Genomic DNA, 23,180 nt, shown 5'->3' on the forward strand with positions numbered 1-23,180 from the left:
CTAGGAAATATGTGATGTTCAGTGAGTATGACTGTAAAGTCTTTAATGTCAGGAAACATAGCCAATTAGAAATATTTCTGTGGGTGGGGTGTTACAAAAAGGACAATAGCGCTAGATCGGTGATCGATAAAATGAAACACAGCGAGCAATAATCAACAAAATGCCTAATATCAACCCTAATATCAACCCATCAAGATCGATGATTGGTTGATCTATAACACACACATTTTTTCGTGCCAGTGACACCACTGTGGGGAATATCCATATGCTCACATACACAGCCAAACAATAATGGTATATTTGCTGTAGTAAACTTTCTGAAAGGATTCTTCCTTGATTACACGACATCTCCTCTTTCCCTTTGCAGAAATTCTTCCAGATAGTTAGCTTGATGTTGGACATAGAAAACCTAAAAAAATGGGAAGATGCTCACCAGGTAAGTAAATGACAGTGTTTATTTGTTTGTGTTTGTGTTTGAATCTGAGTTTCACTGAATAGTGTTGGTTCATGTTTGGTGAGTTAGATGTAGACAGACTGGTCAGGCTCAGTGTTAAAACCACTTCACTATGAATGAGTTCTGTCCCTTTGAAACATCTCCAGTCATTTACAAGTTCAGTCAAACCATTACAGTGTACTAGTTATGTGACCTTCTGAAACAGGCCACTGATATCACTGTTACGACTGCTGCCAATTTCTTAGCAATCTTGTGGTAGGTGGAACATGTCCTGCTTCATCTTTTTCAACAGTTAATGGACACAGACGCACACACAAAAACACACACACACACACACACACAAAGCCATACATATAATCTAAATTAATGTCAAGCACATACACCGAGTTCCAGATGTGATAAAACTCAATCAGTCAGTGTCCTATTCAACTTTTTATTATGTTGCTCTGGATAAAGGTGTCTGGTTAATGCCGTAAGTGTAAATGTTTCTTTACAACCTGTGGTATGCTGATACCTGTCACGTGATTCCATCCATGTGACCGGGAGCAACATGAGGTAAGGTAACTCCCATAAATTGGCATGATGGCCACTGCCAGCTGCTCAGTCATTGATTGCTTGTGTTTGCAACCGACTGTGCAGAATCACCTCTCACCAAGTAAGAAATATCCAGTTTTGTCTCCTCACCTCTCAACTCCTTTCCTCTCAACATGTTCCTTCCCCAATCCTACCTAAAACGTGAATGTAAACACCCATGGGGTGTTGTGGCTCACGCCGGCTCACGTTCGCAGATTAAACCGGATGAAACTTACCTGCCTACTTGTGTCCAATTACACCGGGGTTCCTCGCTTCTTCCCACATGCGCCCACTTTCTGGTCCCGTGCTGGTGCTGTGACAATAACAAACATTAGAATGACTCAGTATACATTGGGTACCAAGAGTATTCAGACCCCCTTATCATACTTAGGACCATGTGATATTTCAGTTTTTCTTTGTTATTAAATCTGCAAAAAATGTCAACAATTCTGTATTTTCCTGTCAATATGGGGTGCTGTGTGTACATTAAAGAGGAAAAAAATTAACTTGATTTAGCAATGATTTTCGGCTGCAATATACCAACAACAAAAATATTTATTTCTTATATAGCCCAAAATCACATACAGTATGTCTCAAACAGGCCCTACAGTTGACCCTTCTGCACACAAGGAAAAACTCCACACAAGGAAAAATGAAAGGAAGAAACCTTGGGTTGAGAAGGAGTGATACACATAGGATACCTTCCAGGGTAGAGTGAGCCTGCAAGTCAGTGTCAGTGCAGGGTTTGTGATGATTTGTACAATAGGAAAGAATGAACGAAAAAATAATAATAAGTCCTACAGTTGTAGGGTTGGAGAAGTCCAGAATGTAGTCCCGTGTCATGGTCTACATTACATGTCCATTATGGTGTTACTGGTCCACTTGAAGATCCCTGAAGCTGTAGTTGTAATTGTGGTGGTGGCTGTGGTGACCCTCTGGTTCGTTTCATGCTATGTCCTCGTTAAGCAGTTGTCAGGAACCAGGATTTATTTGTTTGACTCTTCACTGGAGTCTTCCCGTAGTCTGGGTGCTTGATTCAGTGTCTCGGAGAAAACAAACAGAAGCAGCGGCAGACGGTGGCATCATATGACCGATACTGAAATATTTGGTAATAGTGCTACAGTGGCCCGGTACCCTAACTAGGACAGCCTAACTAGGGTGAATTTAACTCTGTCTGTGTCTAACAGGGGGGCTCTGTGATAAACTGGACTTTATAATTGACACTGCGTCAAAATGAAGTGAAATGAGGGTCTAGGACTTTAACAAAAAACCAGAGAAAACAGATAGGTTTTGAGATTGGATTTAAACACTGAGTCCCGGACACTGACAGGCAAGCCGTTCCACACCTGCAGAGTTCTATAGGAGAAGGATCTGCTCCCAGCTGTGACCTTCTGTACTTTGGGTACCATTAGTATCCATTGATCGTGGCGGGTCGCTAAGAACTAAAAGTACACTCAGGTATTGCGGGGCGAGACCATTTAGAGCTTTATAGGTCAAAAGTAGGATTTTGTAGTCAATGGGTAACCAGTGCAGTGATTGTAAGACTGGGGTGATGTGGTCAAATTTCCTGGTTCTAGTTAGAACTCTGGCTGCAGCATTCTGTACTAGCTGGAGTTTACTCATGCACCTACTAGAGCATCCAGACAGTAATGCGTTGCAGTAATCTAACCTTGATGTAATAAATGCATGGACCAACTTTTCTGCATCATGCATTGTAATGATATATCTTATTATTGCAATATTTCTAAGGTGAAAGAATGCTATCCTAATGACATTAACTGCATGTGAATTGAATGAGAGACCTGCATCAATGATGACACCTAGATCCTTTACTTCAATACTATCCAAGGTTATTGTGTAGTCAGCCAGTTTATGCCTGGCTGCTTGAGGCCCAAGTACAAGAGCTTCTGTCTTGTCAGGGTTTAACAGGAGAAGGTTGGTGAGCATTCACTGTCTAATGTCCTTCAGACAATTCTCTATTTTGTTCAGTTGCTTCCTCTGATCTGGCATTGCTGACAGATACAGCTGTGAGTCGTCAGCATAGCAATGAAAGCTAATACCGTGTTTGCGGATGACGTCACCTAAAGGTAACATGTATAGAGAAAAAAGTAACGGACCTAGGACAGAACCTTGTGGAACACCAAACTCTACTTTACTATGTGAAGACAAATCACCTTTGATGTCCACAAACTGATATCGGTTAGTCAGATATGATCTGAACCATTCAAGGGCTGTTCCCTTAATCCCAATAACATTCTCTAACCTGGCAAGGAGAATAGCGTGATCAATAGTGTCAAACGCTGCACTCAGATCAAGCAGGACAAGCAGCGAGAGGCGTCCCTGATCAGAGGTCTAAATACCAATTGATATACTTTGTGGATATTGTTACTGTCTAGGTATGCACTCAGCTGCTGGGCTACGACTTTTTTTTTTTATATAAACGGAAGGTTGGACATCGGTCTATAATTTGAAAGTTGACTGCGATCAAGATCAGGCTTTTTAATCAGGGGTCTAATGACTGTTACCTTAAACGAACTTGGTACGTGGCTGGTGCTAAGCGACGAGTTATAGAATCTATAATATCGGGTGCTATTTGCTTAAGGAACCTTGTTGGAATCGGATCCAAAGCGCAAGTACATTGATTTGACGACGAGATTAATTTAATTATTTCATGCTCTTTAATAAGGTTGAAGCGTTCTAATCGGTGGTCAACTATTTGAATATTATTTTCCTTAGAAATATCAGTGGAGCTGTTTGTTGTATTCGTAACTATTTTAGTATTAAAGAAATTCATAAAATTGTCGCTACTATGATGATATTGAGTGGTAGTATCCGTTTCTGTCTTATTCCTGGTTAGTTTGGCTATAGTTTTAAACAGGAATCCGGGATTATTTTTATTTAACGAGGACAGATACGTCGATCGAGCCGAGCTAAGAACCTTCTTATAGTTATATCAAAGAGTGAAAAATTGAAGAGGATCTGACTACTTTTCATACCCACTGTAGTTGCAGATATACAGACAACAGACATGAATAGATTTGTCTTACCTTGTTTACCGAAATAAAAACTACTTTGCTCTATAATTTTTACATTAGGAGATATGGAGATATGTCCAGGAGAGAAGGATTTGAAGTGCTGTGTGCATGGATGACCAACAAATGGTGGTGTACTTACAACAGTTTTTCAGACCTTGATCACCTTATGACCTTATGTCTGTTCAGAGAGTTTACAATAGTTTTCTTTACTGTTCTTTATATACAGAAGTTCTAAAAAGGCACTGGATGAACTGTACACCTGGAAACATTATGCTCGGAGGACAATGGGAAAATTTCCAGATTGCTGCTGATAATATAAACAAGCAGAACACGTAACTGGATACATTCATTAATATATCAATGACATTTTACTGGATTTACTCAAACCAGAAGCAATGCTGCTTTAAACCCAGAGACCCATGAGAGTACAGGAAGATGATAAAAACTGTGAAAAGGAGTCCTACTATAGCAGCAGACAAATGTGGAATATATTAAAGACACAAGAGAGAGCTGTAGTGGCTGCTTCTCTCCCTGAGGAGCTAAACACCTCCTATGCCCCCTTTGAGAGAAATACAAAGTCTGAGGTTCTGCTGGAAAAGGACAGCAGATGTGTGATAAAACTTCAAATAAATAAACACACAAAAAGCTCCTAGACTGTAAAACGTTCCAGGATGTTTTCTCATAGTACGCACTTACCATGTCTCAACAGACATTTCTATCCTTTCCCTTTGCCAGTCTGCAATCCCCACATTTTGAAGAGGACCACAAACACCCTGTTTTGAAAAAAGTGCTGCGACACTTGACCCACTTCAGTTCGCCTATGATGCAACAGCACTGGCACTACACACTGTCCTCCCCCACCGGGACATGAAAATGACCTGTTCACTCTCCACAGCATGTGCCATTATTACATTTTTAGACAATACCATCATCACCATTGTCAGCGGCATCTCTCATGGAGACGAGTCTGTCTACAGAGAAGGAAGTGAGTGCCCTAACCTTGTGTCAGGACAACAGCCTGCTGCTCAAACAACAGCATCCAGAGGTGGAGATCTTGGAGATCAACATTAGTGAGGATCTGACCTGGTCACATAACACTGGTGTGATCACAAAAGCAGCAGCAAGCAGCTCCTCAGCAAGCAGCTAAATAATAAATAAATAAAGTGAAGTGATTGTCACAGCAGCACAGCACATGGTGCACACAGAGAAATTTGTCCTCTGCATTTAACCCATTACCCTGAGTGAACAGTGGGCAGCCATGACAGGCACCTGGGGAGCATTGTGTGGTGATGGTGCTTTGTTCATTGGCACCTCAGTGGCACCTTGGCAGATCGGGATTCGAACCGGCAACCTTCTGATTACGGGGCCGCTTTCTTAACTGCTAGGCCACCACTGCCCCAAGCTCCTTAGCCATGTTAGGCTAACATGGCTAAGGAGGTTTGGCATGGACTCCAGTATGCTCATCTGCAATTCAGGACCTCTGCAGACAGCGTTGTAGGAGGCAGACACATCCTCACTGATCTCCCCGATACTTTACTGTCCATGAATATTACTTGGGGTGTAATCTATACTCCATAATATTGCTAAATTTTACTTTGTATACAAATTTATTTCACCAGGTGGTGCTGTTGACCGTTATGTACAGTATTGTGATATAATCGTATTGTGACCCATGTATTGTGATACATATTGTATCATGAGATCCTTGCAGATGCACATCCACAGTGGGGGCAATGGGGGACCAAGGGGTCACTCAACCCAGAAGTAAACTTCTTTACCCTGTATAAGGTCCCATAGTTGACAGTTCATTTCAGAGCACAAACCAAGCAAGACATCTAAGGAATTGTCTGTAGACCTCCAAAACAGGATTGTCTCCAGCCACAAATCTGGGGAAGATTTGTGCTGCTTTTAAGGTCCCAATGAGCACAGTGGCCTCCATCATCCATAAGTGGAAGAATTTCTAATTCACCAGGACTTTTCATAGAGCTGGTTGTCCACATAAACTGAGCAATAGGGGGAGAAGGGCCTTAGTCAGGGAGAACCCGATGGGCACTGTGTGATTCCTGCAGATATGAACTGAGGAGATTCTTCTCTGCCTGATGTTTGACAAACGGCACCTCAAGGACTCTTATGACTATGAAAAACAAAATTTTGTGTGCACCGTGTGCTGTGCTGCTGTGTTTCACAATGACAATCACTTCGCTTCACTTTTGGAGATTAGTCAGGATAAAGGGAAAGATGGCTGCAGCAATGTACAGAGACATCCTGGATGAAAACCTGCTCCAGAGTGCTCTTGAACTCAGACTGGGGCGACAGTTTTTCTTTCAGCAGGACACCAACCCGAAGCACAAAGACAAGATATCAAAAGAGTGGCTACAGAACAACTCTGTGAATGTCCTTGAGTGGCCCAGCCAGAGCCCAGACATGAATCTGATTGAAAGCATTTGACTGCATATCAGTCAGAAGGTGTATGTGACCAGTAAAATTTGAATTTGAATTTGAACATCTCTAGAGAGATCTTAAAATGGCTGCACTGACACTTTCCATCCAACCTGATGGAGCTTGAATAGTGCTGCAAAAAGGAATGGGCCAAACTGGCCAAGGATAGGTGTTCCAAGCTTGTGGCATCATATTCAAAAATGCTTGAGGCTGCAATTACAGTTAAAAGTGCATCAACAAATATTGAGTATATCTGTGAATACTTGTTATTTATTTATTTTTTTAAATGTTTGAAATTTGCCAAACCTCAAGTAAACTTTTTTCACGTTGTCATTATGGGGTGGTATGTAGAGGGTTGTAACATGTGGAAAAAAGTGATGGAGTGTGAATACTTTCTGGATTGACTATATTTGTTGGATGAAACTGGAGGATTCATTGTACAGCTTAACTCTAGGTTCATCTAAGGTAGTAATTTTTTTAAAAATAGCAGACGTTAAATGGTCATGTCAGTATACCCTCATAGGCACTGGCACACAGACACACAGCTAATAGGGCATGTCTGTCAGTACATGTGAACAGGTGTTGATTTGTGTTGATTTGTGTGGGAGATGCGCAATGCCATTAAGTTCAATGATGTGAGACCACAGCGTTGCCATCCCTCTGACCTTGGATACGGATTTGGATACTCCACTACATACCACCCCAACTCACACCCACCCACCCCTCCTTAGTGTGAGTATGTTAATCATTCTCAGTGGCCCTCCTGTTCCAGGAACAGAGCCCCATCTGTTCTCAATAACCAATCATATTGCCCTTCCATACAAAACAGGCCATACATCACTCTGGAAGCACAGTGGTCATTGTCATTTATCACTGCACTTCTTCATTCAGGAGGAAAGCTCCTATTCCTTAAATTCAGAGTGACACTGTCACTCAAAGCTGAAATACACATCCACAGTCCATCAAATCATTTTCCAAATGAAGATGTAATTCCCACAAATTGGAATCTCCATCTGCCCTTTAACTCATCGTATCCAGGATTTACATGGAAGCTGGAGTCTATCCCATCCATATCACAGGAAAAAAACAGCACACCAGCACAAATGATTCCTGCAGGAATCATCATTGAGTAGAGCATACACATTTCATACCAGAATTGTTGTCTTTTATTTAAAAAAAAAGAAGTATGGTTGTCCCTGGCTGGTGGAACAACTTGTCCTGCTCCATTCGACTAGCCGAGACTACTACCACCATTAAGAAGCAGTTGAAAACCCACTTGTCCAAAAAGTATTTCAGACAAATCTAACACTTACACATGCACATGCATGCACACTGCACAAAATAAATGTAAAAAAAATGTTTTCTTCGTCTAGCACTTGCACAACTACCACAATTTCTGACAAGTTCGGCCTTATCGGGGCTTTTAGTTTTGTAAACTCAAAATCTATAGAAATCCAATGAGAATTGCTGGTGTCTTCCTCCTGTAAGTTGCTTTGGATAATAAATAAATAAAGTATAGTAAAAGTAAAGTTGTAGGTCTAAAAAGCTAGATTTTGTTGACATTCATTTGAATACAAAACAAGTGGAAAGTATATTTCAAATGACAATGGAAAATCTAAACATCTGATCTGTATGTACCTATACTCCAACTACTTCTTCTTGCTAATTCTGCATTTCAAGTAAAAAAATACAAGGTTTTGAGAGCCCCAGGTGCATAAAGAAGATAAACAGGCTCTTTGGATCTTCCAGATCATAGCAGGTCTCCCCTCTAGCCTCCATGGCTATCAGACATCCTGTGACAGTCTCTCTCTTTTATCTCAGTTTGCTTTCAACCTAATTTCTGCCAAGATTTCCTTCAAAATCCAACCCTCTTCAGCACACCTCAGATCTGCTCATGCTCCTGCTTGCTCTTCTCTCTAACCAGAGGACTGTGCCAGCTTCTTTTATGGAAAGATTGATGCCATGGCACAATCCTTCCCTACCATCAACAAGCTACTTTCCAACCAGTTACCATCCTGTGATGCACAATTTCCTGGTCTCTCACCACTTTCTCCAGAGGATGTGACACTAATTTGGACTTCCATCAATTCAAACACATCTCTATCTGATCCCATTTCATCAAAGGCTCTGTTCCCTCACATCTTGTACATACTCAGACTGGTCATCTCCCCTCTGCTTTCAGATTTGTCACCAATTCGGAAGAAACCATTTCTTGACTACAGCTACAGACTAGTATTGATTCTTTACAAAAACCTGGAACGAACTTCTTATAATCACCTCAATTCATTTCAGTCACAAACAAATCTTCAGTCTATTCAGTCTGCCCCAGCCAGATTGTTTACAGCAAGGCTCCATCCTTGGAGCCCCTTCCTTTGAAGGAACATTAATGAAAGTTAAAGTGAAGTGTCCTCTGCTTTTAACCCATCACCCTTGGTGAGCTGTGGGCAGCAATTACAGGTGCCCGGGGAGCAGTGTGTGGGGACGGTGCTTTGCTCAGTGGATTGGGATTCGAACCGGCAACCTTCTGATTACAGGGCTGTTTCCTTAACCGCTAGGCCACCACTGCCCCACCACTGATCAGGTATTGGCGTTACAGTAGATGAAGACCTCTCCTCATACATTGACAGTGTTACAGATACCTCCTTTAAAATATCAGATGAATCAGACCATTTGCCAACTTCCCATTGCCATCCGAACGTCCCTGTCCATCTTTAAGTGGTGATTAAAGACACACCTTTTCAAGGAGTAGCTACTGGACTCAATATACATACATGACCAAACACAAATATCTAAATTAAAATATCCCTGACTGCGCTTTTATTCTCCTGGCTGTACTTTTTTGTCCTCTGCTTTTAACCATCACCCTTAGCAAGCAGTGGGCACCATGACAGGTTCCTGGGGAGCAGTGTGTGGGAACGCTAATTTGCTCAGTGGCGCCTCAGAAGCACCTTGGCGGATCGGGATTCAAACTGGCAACTTTCTTATTACGGGGCCACTACTGCCTTTTCCCTTGTCCATTTTCTTTAGTCAATGAATTTTAATTTGTATTGTATTGTATTTTTACTTTTATTTTGTAACACACTTCTATTTAACCCAGTCGATATAGTACAATTACAAAGTAGAACAGACAAAAACAACATCAAAGATCTATTCCAGACATGTTTTTCGACCACACATCCCATGTTTTATTTTCCACTTCTTTGTAATGAAAGTGCATCCAAAGATAGCTTTATCATTTTCTCCCAGGCGTCTGATAACACACCATAATAATAAAAATAATAATAATGCGATTAAATCAGAGGAAAAAACATTTAATCTTGTTATCATTAACGATAATTAAGAGACATTTTAGAATAGATTTTATTTTCATAAACCATGTTTAGCCTAATTTTTATTCATCAACAATATTCATCAACAATATGATATTTTTATGTTAAAGCTATCATCACATGACCAGCATTTATAGTGCATCACGCCTTGTCTTTGTCATATCAAAAGAGATACATTTTGTTGATGAAAACAACACTAGACCATTAAATTCCAGATCAGTGGATCAGTTTTCTGGGTCTTTGCCTGCTTTCCTTTTCTGAGTTTATGCATCCCTGTCCCGATGGGTGAATCCTTCACGCAGATTCAGTGACAGCTGGTGAAACACATTGGAAATTATCTATAGGCTAGATTGTGCCATTTAACAACGCCACAGGCAGCAGGCTTTGAAAAAATTGTTAACTTCAGTGTATTTTTTTTGTTTTTTTATTTGTTTTCTTGGAACTACAGTTTAGTGTAGTTCAGAACAGCTTTATCAACACACAGAAGGTCTGGATTAGTTACCATAGGTTTAGGGTCTTGCCAAGATGGCAATAAGCATTTTGGCAGTGAAGTTATGGCATTATTCTGGCATGCAAATAACAGTATATACACATATATTTATATATTGACTGAACAATAGCAGCATGAATATGTTATGTATTATTCCTGTGATCAGGAAAGTCAGCAAAAAAAATTACTTTTATTTTATTGCTCCAAAGCCATTATATAATTATGCCACTAACACCAACATGATGACAGAATTACAAATTACAAAAGGTTAAAAAAGGTTATTCAGGGTGGTGAAATCACCACCAGTGCTGCTGTTGTTATGGGTTGCAATCCAAGGCTACAGAATTTCTTTCTTTCCCTGTCCATAAATGGGAAAAATGAAAGACAGAAACTATAGAAACTGTAGTGCCAATTTTATGCGTTCCTTTGGGAGTATCATGACAGATGAACAAAGATGGATTGAAATTATATTTGTGGGGCAAGTGAAGGCATCTTCCTTTATATGCTCTGTAAATCTCCCTGGTTCATTACGATAATGTCTGTCTCCGTTGTGGTATTGATAATATTCGTAGTGAAATGGACTCCTGTTTTAAATTGAATTTAATGAACAACTGGTCCCCACAACTGCAAGGGGGCTCCAGTGTAAATGTCAGTGTGTGAATTTGGACTTTTTATAATTTTTTTCTCTCTGCTTCTGTCATCAGGTCTCTCCAGGTGCGGCTCTGTTGATGAAAGTGGTTGAAGACTTCATCCACTTCATTGGGGAGTCCCAGAAACCTTTCCAGACCTTTCTGGTTGTGACCAACAACCTCAGTGAGTGTAAACCTTCACTAACCCCCCAAGATAGATTGTGACATGGTCCAAGCCTAGTGATATTCGAAATTGTTTTTTAATATGAGGGTTAGGAATCCTTCAAATGTTTCTTGCTAATGACAGGGAGTTTAGTATGGATGTAAAATCAAACAACTGTATAGATCAAGTGATATAGGTTTTCCACCATTTTAAATCACTCATAAATAATAACTAACAATAATCTGATGTTAATTTGAAGTTTTTATCTTTTAACTTAAACTCTCTGCACGCAAACCCACTGAAATGTCTGGGCCAGTGCACAGTCCACCACATCATTTTTTATACTGCATTCGTTTTTAACGACCCCAGTATGTATGCCAAACTCTTCTAAAATACCGAGTAGTAAAAGCTCATGCAGCATGTACCTAAACTCTGCTGTGTTCATTATCATTCTCCATCTGTAATTTTGTACACAGCGTGATGGGCTCTGATGTGCGGAGAGGAAAATACATTTTAGACTATTTGAAATCCCTCTGTCTTTCTCCTTCTTCAGTCATATCCATCCAGCGTGAACCAGTTTCGGCCGTTTCCAGTGACATCAATTTCCCAGTGAAGGGACGTAGGGGGATGAAGGACTGGGCCCGTGCTGCAGAAGACAAACTCTTCATCCCTAAAGAGGTCTTCACCCTGTCCTCTGAGGGTAAGATCAAGTGTGTGTATGTCTGTGTGTGTGTGTGTGTGTGTGTGTGTGTGTGTGTGTGTGTGTGTGTGAGTGTGTCTGTGTGAGAGAGAGAGATTTCTAGCTTGGTGCACTGACTCTGCACAAAGAATATAAATCTCATGCTCTCCGGTGTCCATGAACCTCCCTGTCTCGCTGTCTTCTTCTGTCTTACCTGTTCTTTTTCCAGAGTTAATGATGGTGGTGCTGGTATCTTATGCAAGAAATAAAAAAGGGTTATAGATAGAATGGCAGAAAAAAATGGGGTTTGGCTGGTGACTGGCTGATAAAAAAGTGATAAGCAGAGAAAGAATGAACAGGGGAGCATACAAATACAATAAAGCTATTAATACTGCATATTGCAGCCCTGCAGCCATCCTGTTTCCTTACCCGCTCTTCAATGCTATAGACCAACCCACAGCAATGATTTGAAGTTGGTTGTCTACAAAGGACAATAGTGGAGTGTACATTGGCTTAACAAACCATAAGTTATTAATTTTTCATCATCAGTCCAGCAGCCTTAGAATTGGGTCTACTGCAGTGATAATTGACACTATGGGCACTTGTGTTTGTGTGTTAAGGTGACAGTGCCAACCTCAGTAATGGATCAGTAACTATTGTCAGTGGCAAGTGACACTAAAACATAATTGACGTCATTGAGTATGTTAGTGTCAGAGCAGCAGTTAAGGGAGTTGGAGAGCACTTGTGGTAATAGTTTTAAATGGCTGCAGTGACACAGTCCATCAGGGGCAGATTAGGTGCTAATGAAATGATAGACTCGGCTATGGTTTTCTAGAATGAGTCATGCGTCTCAGCAACTTCTAATTGCCGTTTCTCCAAGCCTTCAATGGACCTACAGACAAATTTATCCAGTCTGGATCTATTTCTTGTTCACATGTTCAATACAATGATAACTCACTTGCTATCACTTAGAAGGTCAAACAAATAATTGGAATAATGAGGCTGAAAATGAAATATTATTGATCAACTGTAGATGTATCACATCTACAATAAAGGTCAGTAAACATACTTCCCGTCAGCTACATATAGAATTCTTATGAAAGAGGCATCTGAAGCATAGTCAGTACTGAATTAATGCTTTTGCGGTTTGTGAAGGCTTTTGAATTCAGCTAAGAATCTTTCAGTTTTTCTTGGGTGATTTTTACCCTTTTTCATCCTTGTAAAATTCTTCAAATTCTGCAAAATTTCTGCTAAGTCGCTCAGAGCATGTTTTTTGATTTGGGGTGTTTGAAATGTCTGAGAATTAATATATCTTTGGATTCTACATAAGCTTATTTCATACTTCACTATTGTGCAAAATAAACATACAATTTCTGCATTTGTGATTATTGGATTTTCAGAATCAGATGAAACCACTTACTTTGTCATCGGAACCATCCTCTATCGCACTCTTGGATCCATTCTACCAGCAGCAAAGTAAGTGCATGTGTGTTTACATTTTGGTGAAATTATGGACCTTCTTTCATTCTGTACAAACAGCCACTCCCATACACAGTCCTGTACATATTGAGCTGGGTATGGATGTATTTGTGTGTTGGATCATGCTGTTGAATATGTATGGTGTTGTTGGGGTTGTTATCTGAAAGCCTCATTAGCTTTCAGAGGAGAACAGAGGTTGAAGATTGCCAATGCTGCGCCCTACGGGCATCAACACACACCCCCATGCACACAATCCTTCACAGTTTACAGAGCGTCTCCATGCCGCTGTTTACTAATTTCTCAGTGTCTCTTTCTTGTGTTACTAGAGACCCAATGGTGATCAACTCTAAAATCCTCACCGTGATGGTACGACCCCAACCCAGACTCACAGAGCCCATGGTGGTTGTTGAGCTGGCCCCTCTGCTTAATGTAAGACCACACACACAGACACACATGGATTTCATGACACAATCCATTCAATGACCATTCCACCTCATTTGTTTTTTTAATACCTCTGAGAATGTTGCGTTTCTCATTGAAGCAGATTGAACTTTAGCAGTGACCCTTTAATATGTTGAGGATTGCACAAAATAAAGATCTGGGCCTTCATGCCCTGTGAGCAGGTACTAAATCAATTAGCATGGCTTCTGATCCATGATCATGATGTATTTATCATTGGAGAATGAACATGCATTTATGAACTCACATTTATGTGGAGGTACAGGCACCGCTGAGTCTATTCTGGGGTCAGGAATCTTACATGCACACACACCCGCACCGTAATACCTTAGAGGACCGAGGAGGGGAGACTTGTCTTGCACAGCAGGGAGTTGTGGGTAATCAGCTGCTGGGGAGTGCTAACCTTTCATGGCAAATAGATGCCTCTATGCTTATCTTTCTCCAAGGCGACAGATGTTGGAGTGCTAGGCTTTGTGGGAATGGGATATGTGTCTCTTGCCTGTGTGGACATCTGTTCAGCGATGCCAGCATATCTCTCTGTGAGATGGCTGATATATGTGTCAGTGGGTCCTTTAGCCACCCCACCCCCACCCTCCACATGTTTATCTGTATATTCATGTGTAATTAAACAGTATACAGTAGACACCCCTGTTAGGCTATTGCCCATCACACTGGCTCACCATGGCGGCAAACCGCAACTGCCACAAATGGACTGCATGAAAAGCGAGCAGATGCGTGTAGCCTTCAGCAGCAGCAGATCCTGACTGGGGACAGACTAAGGAATGTTTGTTCATCCATCCATCCATCCAATACATGACCAATATGTTGCATAATCAGTTTAGTCCAGTTCACTCAAGTTCCAGCCTCCACCACTAAGAGGCATTTACATTATTATACTTCGGGGCATCCCGGAATATGAGTGATTTTGATTTGTCCCTTCTGGGGCAGCTCCAGCCTTGTATTCCAATCACATCCTTGTTGGTTAATAATAGACTACTGTAAGCATGGCAAAGCTTTCGGGGGCGTGGGCCACATCCTGCGTGAACACTTTAAATAGCTCTATTATTATGGCCTGGCGATATGACGCACTGATAACATAAAAACCGCAGATCCCATAATGCAGTGGTTCAGTTGCCTGATCTTTACATGGCAGCTGGATCTGTACAGGAGCAGTTTCCACTAGGGATGCTTTATGTCAGTATTGACATATTTACAATCATGTCTAAATGAACTATTGATACATGTTATGAGCAGTAGGGAAAACTATTGGCTGTAAATAAAAGAAAAACCTACATTTATACAATCTATCAATATATAAACTGCATTCACTTAATGCTTAATCACAAAATTATGCAATGCACTGTTCAATTTGCAAACATTTGAAATCATTCTCTTTCTACTTCCAGGGCACCACCGATCCTCTGTGTGTTGTGTGGGAATACAGCAATGTGTAAGTGATTCAACCATTCATCTTTACACATTAGTGCAAAGACATAGTGTTTTGATGCAGATGTATTCAGATGGGTCCAGAGTTTCACTCCACTGGACTTTTGGTTCTGTTTTTGGTGCATTTAACCACTCAGAGCCAAGAGAGGCATCCGCTTTTGAGATATTGATTTACCATGCCTATTCTGTGGTTGTGTGGTAGAACATTCTGTGTGTGTATATGTTTGTTTTCTTCTCTCTTCACATGCTGACATTGTTAGATAATGATAAAAAAAGATGAATGAAAGAGAAAGAGAGCAGCGTCCTGTGTTCATGTTGAAAAGCGATTATAAGCTGAGGAGACGACTCTGCTTGTCACAACACTGCACCTGTGGCAGACAAAGCTTTCATTTTAACTCCCCGAAGACACACTGTATCACAGTAGAATACTGCAGATATCATTAATACAGTGGTCGGCATGGTGACAGGCCAACAGTGGAGGGAGAGGGGCGGGGCGTAATTACAAGGCAGTAGAAGCGTGCCTCTCTCTCATCTAACAGCACAACAAAGTCAATTCTCAATCAGCGGAAGGTGAATGCAGTGACGCGGCTCAGGGATCCTTATCGCAGGGCTGAGTCCTGCGATACCCATCTGAGTCCAGGACAGTGGAAACCCTTGGGGGAATCCATGCTTTAGCTTTGCGAGAGAAGTTCTCAGATGAATTGAGAGCCGCAGTGGCTTTCATCCTGAAGTCATTTTTCATCTGCCGCTTTATCGGCTGTGGGCTTTATTTACACCTCCACACTTCCTCTTAAATAAGTCCCCTGAGCAGCACAGCAATCGAGCTGCATACGTTCTCACACTCACCTCACCATTCGCACTCTCTACAATTTTTCTGTGCTTTAATATTAAAGCAGTACGCAATTTCGATTATGGAACCATTCAAGGCACCATGTGAACAAAATCCATACAATGTTATTAAATCATTACACATTCTCATTATTTGTATTCTATTTTTTTTTTTTCGTCCAACTACAAAGAATTCAACGTATGGAGCACAGGCTAGAGTGGCCACATATCATCTAAAGCTCAGCAGCATTCAAGGCTGCAGGTATGCCATTGTCAAAAAATCTGATTCTCCAGCCGTGAACTCAGAGTTTATTACATGCAAATGAAGGTATTTGCTCATGCTCACTTCCCTGATGCAACATGCCTCACAAAGAGTGTACCAGGTTGGTTCAGGTCAGTTTCAGTGACCCCTCTATGTACAACGTGCTTTATGACAGCATTGTTAAATAATTGTGCAATTTCTCCCACGTCCTCGACATATCAGCTCGATTGAAATGAGCTGTAAGTGGTGTGTGTGAGGCTGTGCCTAGGGGCTGCTGTAAACATGGCCCGGTGTTAGCTGCTGTTGATGCTGGCCTGGGTTGAATGGCGCAGTAAATGCCTGAGTCTGATTTAAATCCATGAAAGCTGTCATGGTTATAGGCTACTTTGCATCAATCAGAAGCAATGTTTAAATATGATCATTCAAATGAGCTTTCAGGAAGGAAAATTTCCCCAGGGATGCACAGAAGTGATAAGCCAGAGTAAGAAGGGGAAGGGGGAGCTTCTTTTTGAAATTTGCAATTGGAAATTCTTGTGCAATTGTGGACTAACGTCATCTCACCCGTGATCGCACTTTATTTGTCTGCCAGCCAAGAGAAAAATCTTTAGCGTGAAAATTTATATTAATTCAAACAGTGAAAACAATGTGTTGTGCTGATGTCATGCTGTTCCAAATCATCTCTGACTTGGGTCATTGTTGTTTCTGCCAATGTGCAGTTCATTTGAATATTGCGACTAACACAGAATCCAGATAAATCTGGTTTAAGTAGCTCTAATTGATCACAATTCTCAGTGTGATTCTGGCATTCTGCTCTCTTGAAGATAAAAGTAGAATGCTTGTTTCCAAGTTCACAGTGGAAATAGTGGAAAAACATCAGCACCATGCCTGCGAGGAGGTCCCCAAAAACTGGATCTCTGAAGGTGCACTGTTGCAGATTTGTGGTGCATTCATAGATTTCCATAGATTCTTGATTGGAATTAGATTTTTTTCTCAGTTAATATATGAGCAGGAATAATATTTTTGGTCTCATATGTTTAATTTGGTCATCGTCAATATTTTGCAGAAACATAAGAATTGCTAAGTGATTCACAAACTTTCAATTACCACTGCAAATGTCATTGCACATTATTTACATTGTGAGCAGTCAAGAGTCTGCTGCTTACCTGTCTGCTAATTGACTGGTGTTGCATAGCAACAGGCGATGGAACGGTTTAATGGAGCTCAGTGTTTATTAAAAAAATGAGTAATAATCACAATAATGCACTCAGGGTCATGAGTGGTTCTGCTTGAAATAGAACAACACATCAGGCCTCAGGACCAAAGACCGCTGATTCTTCTGAGGAGGGGAATTGTCTGAACACCCTGGAGCACTGAAGTGTTGAGGGCTCACCAGTGGACAGTTAATGGCATCATAAAAGGCAAAACACATGGAGAGTTAGCACTATTGCTTATCAATTATTGTCACTGGGCGAGTTCGGGGACGCATTTGCAGGCATGCTTGGAGTGAGGGGACAGGTCGTCGGACTGGGCGAGGACACTGGATGAGCTGGGGAGGAGGTCCAAAGGCACTTGGTCGGTGAGAACGAGGCAGTGAGTGAGTGGGAATGGGAGTGTAGCCGTGAACGCGCCGCAGGGGAACACAGGCTCCGTGGGGGGTAGCGGGAATGAGGTGACGGAAGGACTTCTGGGGTGGCAGGAAGGTGGGGTAGCATGGGAGATCATCTTGGCAAAAGGGGCAGGCAAACTCAAGATCAATGGCAGGCGAAGGTCGTGATCACAAGGTAAAATCCGCTGGGCGATCGCGGTAACAAAAGGGGCATGCAAGGCTCCAGGTCAGGGACAGGCAAAGGTCGTGGTCATGGATTCTAATCAGTCAGGCGTGGTTAAATAAAGCTAGCGTCTCTGGGAATAAATTCATCAAAGAGCTCACTTCCGTCTTCCCGGCTGGTCTGGCGCTCTCTGGTGGACTGGAGGTGTATTGGCCGTGACAGAGCCCCCCTCCTAGACCCGGCACCTGATGGGCCCAGCAGATCAGGGTGGTGATTGTGGAAGTCTAGGAGCAAGGCAAGATCCAGAATATTCCGCCGGGGAACCCAGGACCGGTCCGCCGGCCCATATCTTCCCTGTCCACCAGGTATTCCAGACCACGGCCCCACCGACATACATCCAGAAGGCGACAGAGAGGCCAGAGAGCCCGGTACTCCCCGCCTCCGGAATCGGCAGGGGCAACATGGACAGCGTGACAGATCTTCTCGACCCCACGGTAGCTTTCGTAGGCCGCTGAGAGTCTGTCACGCTTGGGGAAACGATAAAAACATGGCATGGACTTTGGCAGGAAACTGGCGATTACCGGAGGTGCGTCGATGAAATCCGGACGAGACGGTGATGTCGTGGGAAGTGGCTTCTTGGATGTCAGCGGGGTGGCGTCGGCTGCATCCAAATCTGGTCGGGTCATTCAATCACGATGGCTGGAAGGCGAGGAAGGAGGACACATATGCACACAGGACACACAGACGTCACAAGACAGGGAATTCATATCGCTTCTCTGCCTTTTGGCTAAGATCAAGTATAGTATCTGTTCTTATCAGTGAATTTTTTTTTTATGGGCAGTGGTGGCCTAGCGGTGGTGGTGGCCCCGTAATCAGAAGGTTGCCGGTTCAAATCCTGATCCGCCAAGGTACCACTGAGGTGCCACTGAGCAAAGCACCGTCCTCACACACTGCTCCCCGGGCGCCTGTCATGGCCGCCCACTGCTCACCAAGGGTGATGGGTTAAACGCAGAGGACAAATTTCACTGTGTGCACCGTGTGCTTCACTTCCTAATACATAGTAGACAGGACAGGGGAAACATCACCTGACAATGACCCGACGGCGAACAGACACAAACAGGACAGTTATGTTTCCAGATAACAATCTGGAAACATAATCACACAAGACTAACATGAAACTCCGGTCCCAGCACCGGACCCGGACTAACCCCTGCCGGACCGGATCATGACAAAAGGTAATCTATTAATCATTCATCAGACTTGTAGGTATCGACAGCTCTCACAAATGCAAGTTTCTTGTTCTGGATGATTTAAAAATGAATCTGAGAATACATCACATCTGCAGACATAATTAAAGGTCATCTACTTTGTGACAGAAATAATTACACTCCAACAAAAAGAACATAACTACCAAGCGGTCCTGGTTTTATCTGTTTATGAAAATCCTAAGAACGTCTTTGACTTTACAAAACCAAACAAGCGAAATGTGCCCTGTGTGTCCTCTCCTTTCTCTGGCCAAGGCTGCTAATTGGCAACAGGTCGAACTGCCCTTTCCTTCAGCCGAGTGAACGTGTGAAAAGGACAGGATTTTTAGCATCTCCACAGAGAAAGTAAGATAAAAGCGAGGGTGGGAGAGAGGAAAAGAAAGAATGCATCGGTCATAGTATTAAAGTAGACATAGTATCATAGTAGATGATCAGATCAAAACATCTCTTGTATTTAAGATTTGAAATAACCCAAGAGACACTTAAAGCTCTCTGTCACGACTACGGACTTACGGGGGAAGGAAGCGCAGAGGTTTGACATACTGGGAAGGGGGTTTTATTATAACAAACAATAACGAAATACAAATAAACAATGGCGCGGTGGCCGAAAACAGTTTAACGTAAATAATGAACTGAAACAAACCCGTAGGCGTGTGGCGATTGCCAGAACTCAAAACACATAAAACTAAATCAGGTCAAGTTCGTGCAGAGAGTTCACGAAAATGCCAGCGACCCCGAACGGGCGGAAACTTCCGGCATTTATGGGGCGTCAGGATTGAGTTCCGGTGTGGAGCCCAGCTGCAGGCAATCCTGACACTCTCTTTCTTCGTCAAACTGTTGCTATGTTTGCAGACCAAAGGGAAGCATGAAAATGAATGTGGGGAATACTTATATGCTTTAAAGAAATTGCTGGTTAATATCACACAAATTGCAAACACCCAACACACTGGCTGTCAACTATCTCCCAATGTTCATTTGTGGATAATGCAGTCTGCTGGAGTTTAAAGGGTAAAATTAGCCTTGGATGATCATTCAATATTAAACTTGACATTAAATATGAGGGGAAATGTCTGTGTAATTCCTCCTGATGTATTAGCAAGAAACCCTTCAAATGATGTTCTGAATTATGTTTAATGGATCAGAGATGTAAATGGAATGAAAATATAAAATACAACATATAAAATACAAAAGAAATACAATACAAAGAAGCTGACATGATTGTATTTTTACACAATTCACAATTCTGTTCCCTGTATGCTTCATCAGAAAGAACTACAAAGGTCCCAGTGTACATGGGTTTCTGTGACGATCCTGACATGTTCTCTGTCTTGTGCTTCTTGTTACCTGATTGTTTGTTTTCATCACTGATTATCAGTATAAATGTAACCTTGCCATGTCCTGTCACCATTGTCATTTGTCTGTTGTCCCTTGTTTATTATTTATTAAATCCCTTGTTTGTGAGTCGTGCTTTGCATCCATATTTTCTCTCCCACTCATCCCTGACAGTTTCAGAAAGTGTCATAATGCAACTTCCATTTTTGGACTTCAGCTGATCCATAATGAATAAGGTTAGACTGAACCCAAGACACAAAAACGGATTTGTCCTATGCCAGCTAAGCCTAGCGATAAGTCACTCCCCTTTCTAAAGCATCCTCACATGGCCAAAACAGCAGATACCTATAAGAAAGTGAATTAATGAACGTTACTGGCAGGCTTCTTGTTCATTGTAGATAAACTTAGAAGTACGCAGTAGGTGTTCATTACTCTTCTGCAACAGGAATGATGAGAGAAAGAGCGCCAGTCCCATTCAGTAAAAATACAGACTCAAAACTGAGACTCACACATTCATCTGAATATTTAACCCTCAGCAAAAGAAAGTTTTTTTGGGTTATGTGACTCCTCTGTAATTCTCACTGAAAGAGTATAACTGTGTGCATCACTGTGAGCATCAGTGAAGGAATGTGTGTCTGTGTGTGTCTGTGTGTGTGTGGTTCCAACCTTGAGGACTGAAGCAAAACACTCCTGCTTCGTGTCAGCACAGATGGTAGAAGAGCACAAAGGAAAATGAGTCTGATCTTGGTACACATTTTGTGAGAGGAAGAGGAGATGACATAAGGGAATGAAAGAGCCAAATCTGACACCTTGTCACTCCAGACCTGCTGTGGACGCCAGGCGAGAGCTTTCAGAAGCACTTCAGTAATTAGTTCAGTGTTCACAGCACAACTTCTTCCTACCGCATCTTCTCACCAGCTGGAGATGAAAGAGAGTAAGTGAGATGCAGGCCGGTATAGGCCTTGTCTTAGATTAACATGTGTGTCTAAATAAGCAAGTTCTATTTTAAAGCTCTATGCAGCTACCACTACCACTGAATTTTTATATGTAATGTTATACATTATGCATTACATTATAAAAAGACGGGAGATAACACACGGCAGTAGAAATCTCCTTGGGCCAGCTTTTCTCAGGACAGAATATTCTCACTCCAGAGGTGTTCATAATGAATAATAATGTTGAGTGAACCAAGTCATAAACTGTGTGGGCTGGGATCTGCTTGTGTGGAATCCTTCTGCTGTTCAAATGAATAAAAATTAAAACCAGCAGTAAGTATCTAAAGCAGAAAGTGGATCTGATCTTAAAATGTTCTGGAAACCTGGAACAATGGGAACATCTTTTTGGTTGGTCTGCCTTTTGAAATCACTTGACACTTTATATTATCTACTAGTTAATAAAACATTTCACATACACATTGATTTTTAGAAATGAAGCCAAAGTTCTAACAATGTCTGCTATTAGTCACTGTAAACTGAAGTGTTTGTCATGTGAAACACTGCAGCACAGCACACAGTGACACAACAAAATGTGTCTTCTGCTTTTAACGTATCTGAAGGTGAATACGGTTGTATTGACATTGAAGCTCTTGAATTGAATTGAATACAAACTGTGCTTCAGTCCATATTGGGTGCTAGAGCTGCTGTAAGTTAACATATAGAAGTCCAGAACATATGTACTGAAATGAAATTGTTGCTGGAGGAATCACTGCAAGCATTATGGCTTTTTATTATTATTCACATTGTCCGGACCTGGAATTGAGGGTACAAAGATGAACAACAAAACTGAGCAAATAGGTGAACCATATGGCCGGCAAACAAGTAAACCAATGTAATCCATAGCGATCCAAAGAGGCATTACCACCTGCATAAAACACTACCTGGTGTGATGGTGACCTTATTTGCACCATTTATAGTGTATTAGAAATATTGGTGCCAGTGTATAATTTGTGTGTTTGCAGGCATACATTGGCAGCCAGTTGGGGATTACGTTGCAAGTTGGAGTACAAATCTGCCCATCCAACCACGGTGTCCCCTTGCTGCTGTTCAAGCACTAATACCCCAGCCACACATGAACATGGCACACTGGCTGCCTCGCTTTGTTTACAGTGGAGTTTTCTGTCAGCCCATATGCCCCAACCATCTGCCCCACACCCTCACAATACAACACACTTGCTCACAAGGCACACACACACACACACACACACACACACACACACACACACTACCATATTCTTTTTATCATTTACATGTGAGCTGATTCTTCTGAACACACTTTTTGTGGCGTGAAGGAAATATCAACTAATATTTATAGGAAAGAAAGGTTTGAAACAACACTGACTGGTTTGTGTGTGTGTGTGTGTGTGTGTGTGTGTGTTACATTTGTACATTGATAACTTTGTTCTGCAGTGTTGACCTTGCCCTGAGCACATCTATGCAGTGACCCAGAATCCTTAACTGCTCATCCTGGTGAATAATGTGGCTGCTTGCTGTGGAGATCGGTTTGTGTTCAATGTGGGCGAGTGTGTGTAAGTGAGTGGGTGAACATTCGGC

At 41.9% G+C, this 23,180-nt stretch overlaps 1 protein-coding gene and 1 pseudogene across 14 annotated transcripts in view; both read left to right on the top strand.

The window, feature by feature from the left end:
* adgrb2 (adhesion G protein-coupled receptor B2) overlaps positions 1-23,180 on the top strand; it is a 259,112-nt gene that overhangs the window by 145,989 nt on the left and 89,943 nt on the right. For all 14 annotated transcript variants that reach the window (XR_003743370.1, XR_003743369.1, XR_003743371.1 and 11 more), the window contains 6 exons: positions 368-436; positions 11,025-11,133; positions 11,666-11,812; positions 13,192-13,267; positions 13,597-13,699; positions 15,136-15,179. Coding sequence is in view for 11 of the 14 variants with exons in the window: in XM_028964746.1 (XP_028820579.1) it covers positions 368-436; positions 11,025-11,133; positions 11,666-11,812; positions 13,192-13,267; positions 13,597-13,699; positions 15,136-15,179 (548 nt within the window). In the remaining 3 variants the exon portion in view is untranslated. The remainder of the gene's footprint in view (positions 1-367; positions 437-11,024; positions 11,134-11,665; positions 11,813-13,191; positions 13,268-13,596; positions 13,700-15,135; positions 15,180-23,180) is intronic.
* LOC114770911 (uncharacterized) lies at positions 18,802-18,981 on the top strand (annotated as a pseudogene).

Source organism: Denticeps clupeoides, chromosome 20 (assembly GCF_900700375.1).
Source record: "Denticeps clupeoides chromosome 20, fDenClu1.1, whole genome shotgun sequence".
Classification (NCBI taxonomy): Eukaryota; Metazoa; Chordata; class Actinopteri; order Clupeiformes; family Denticipitidae; genus Denticeps; species Denticeps clupeoides.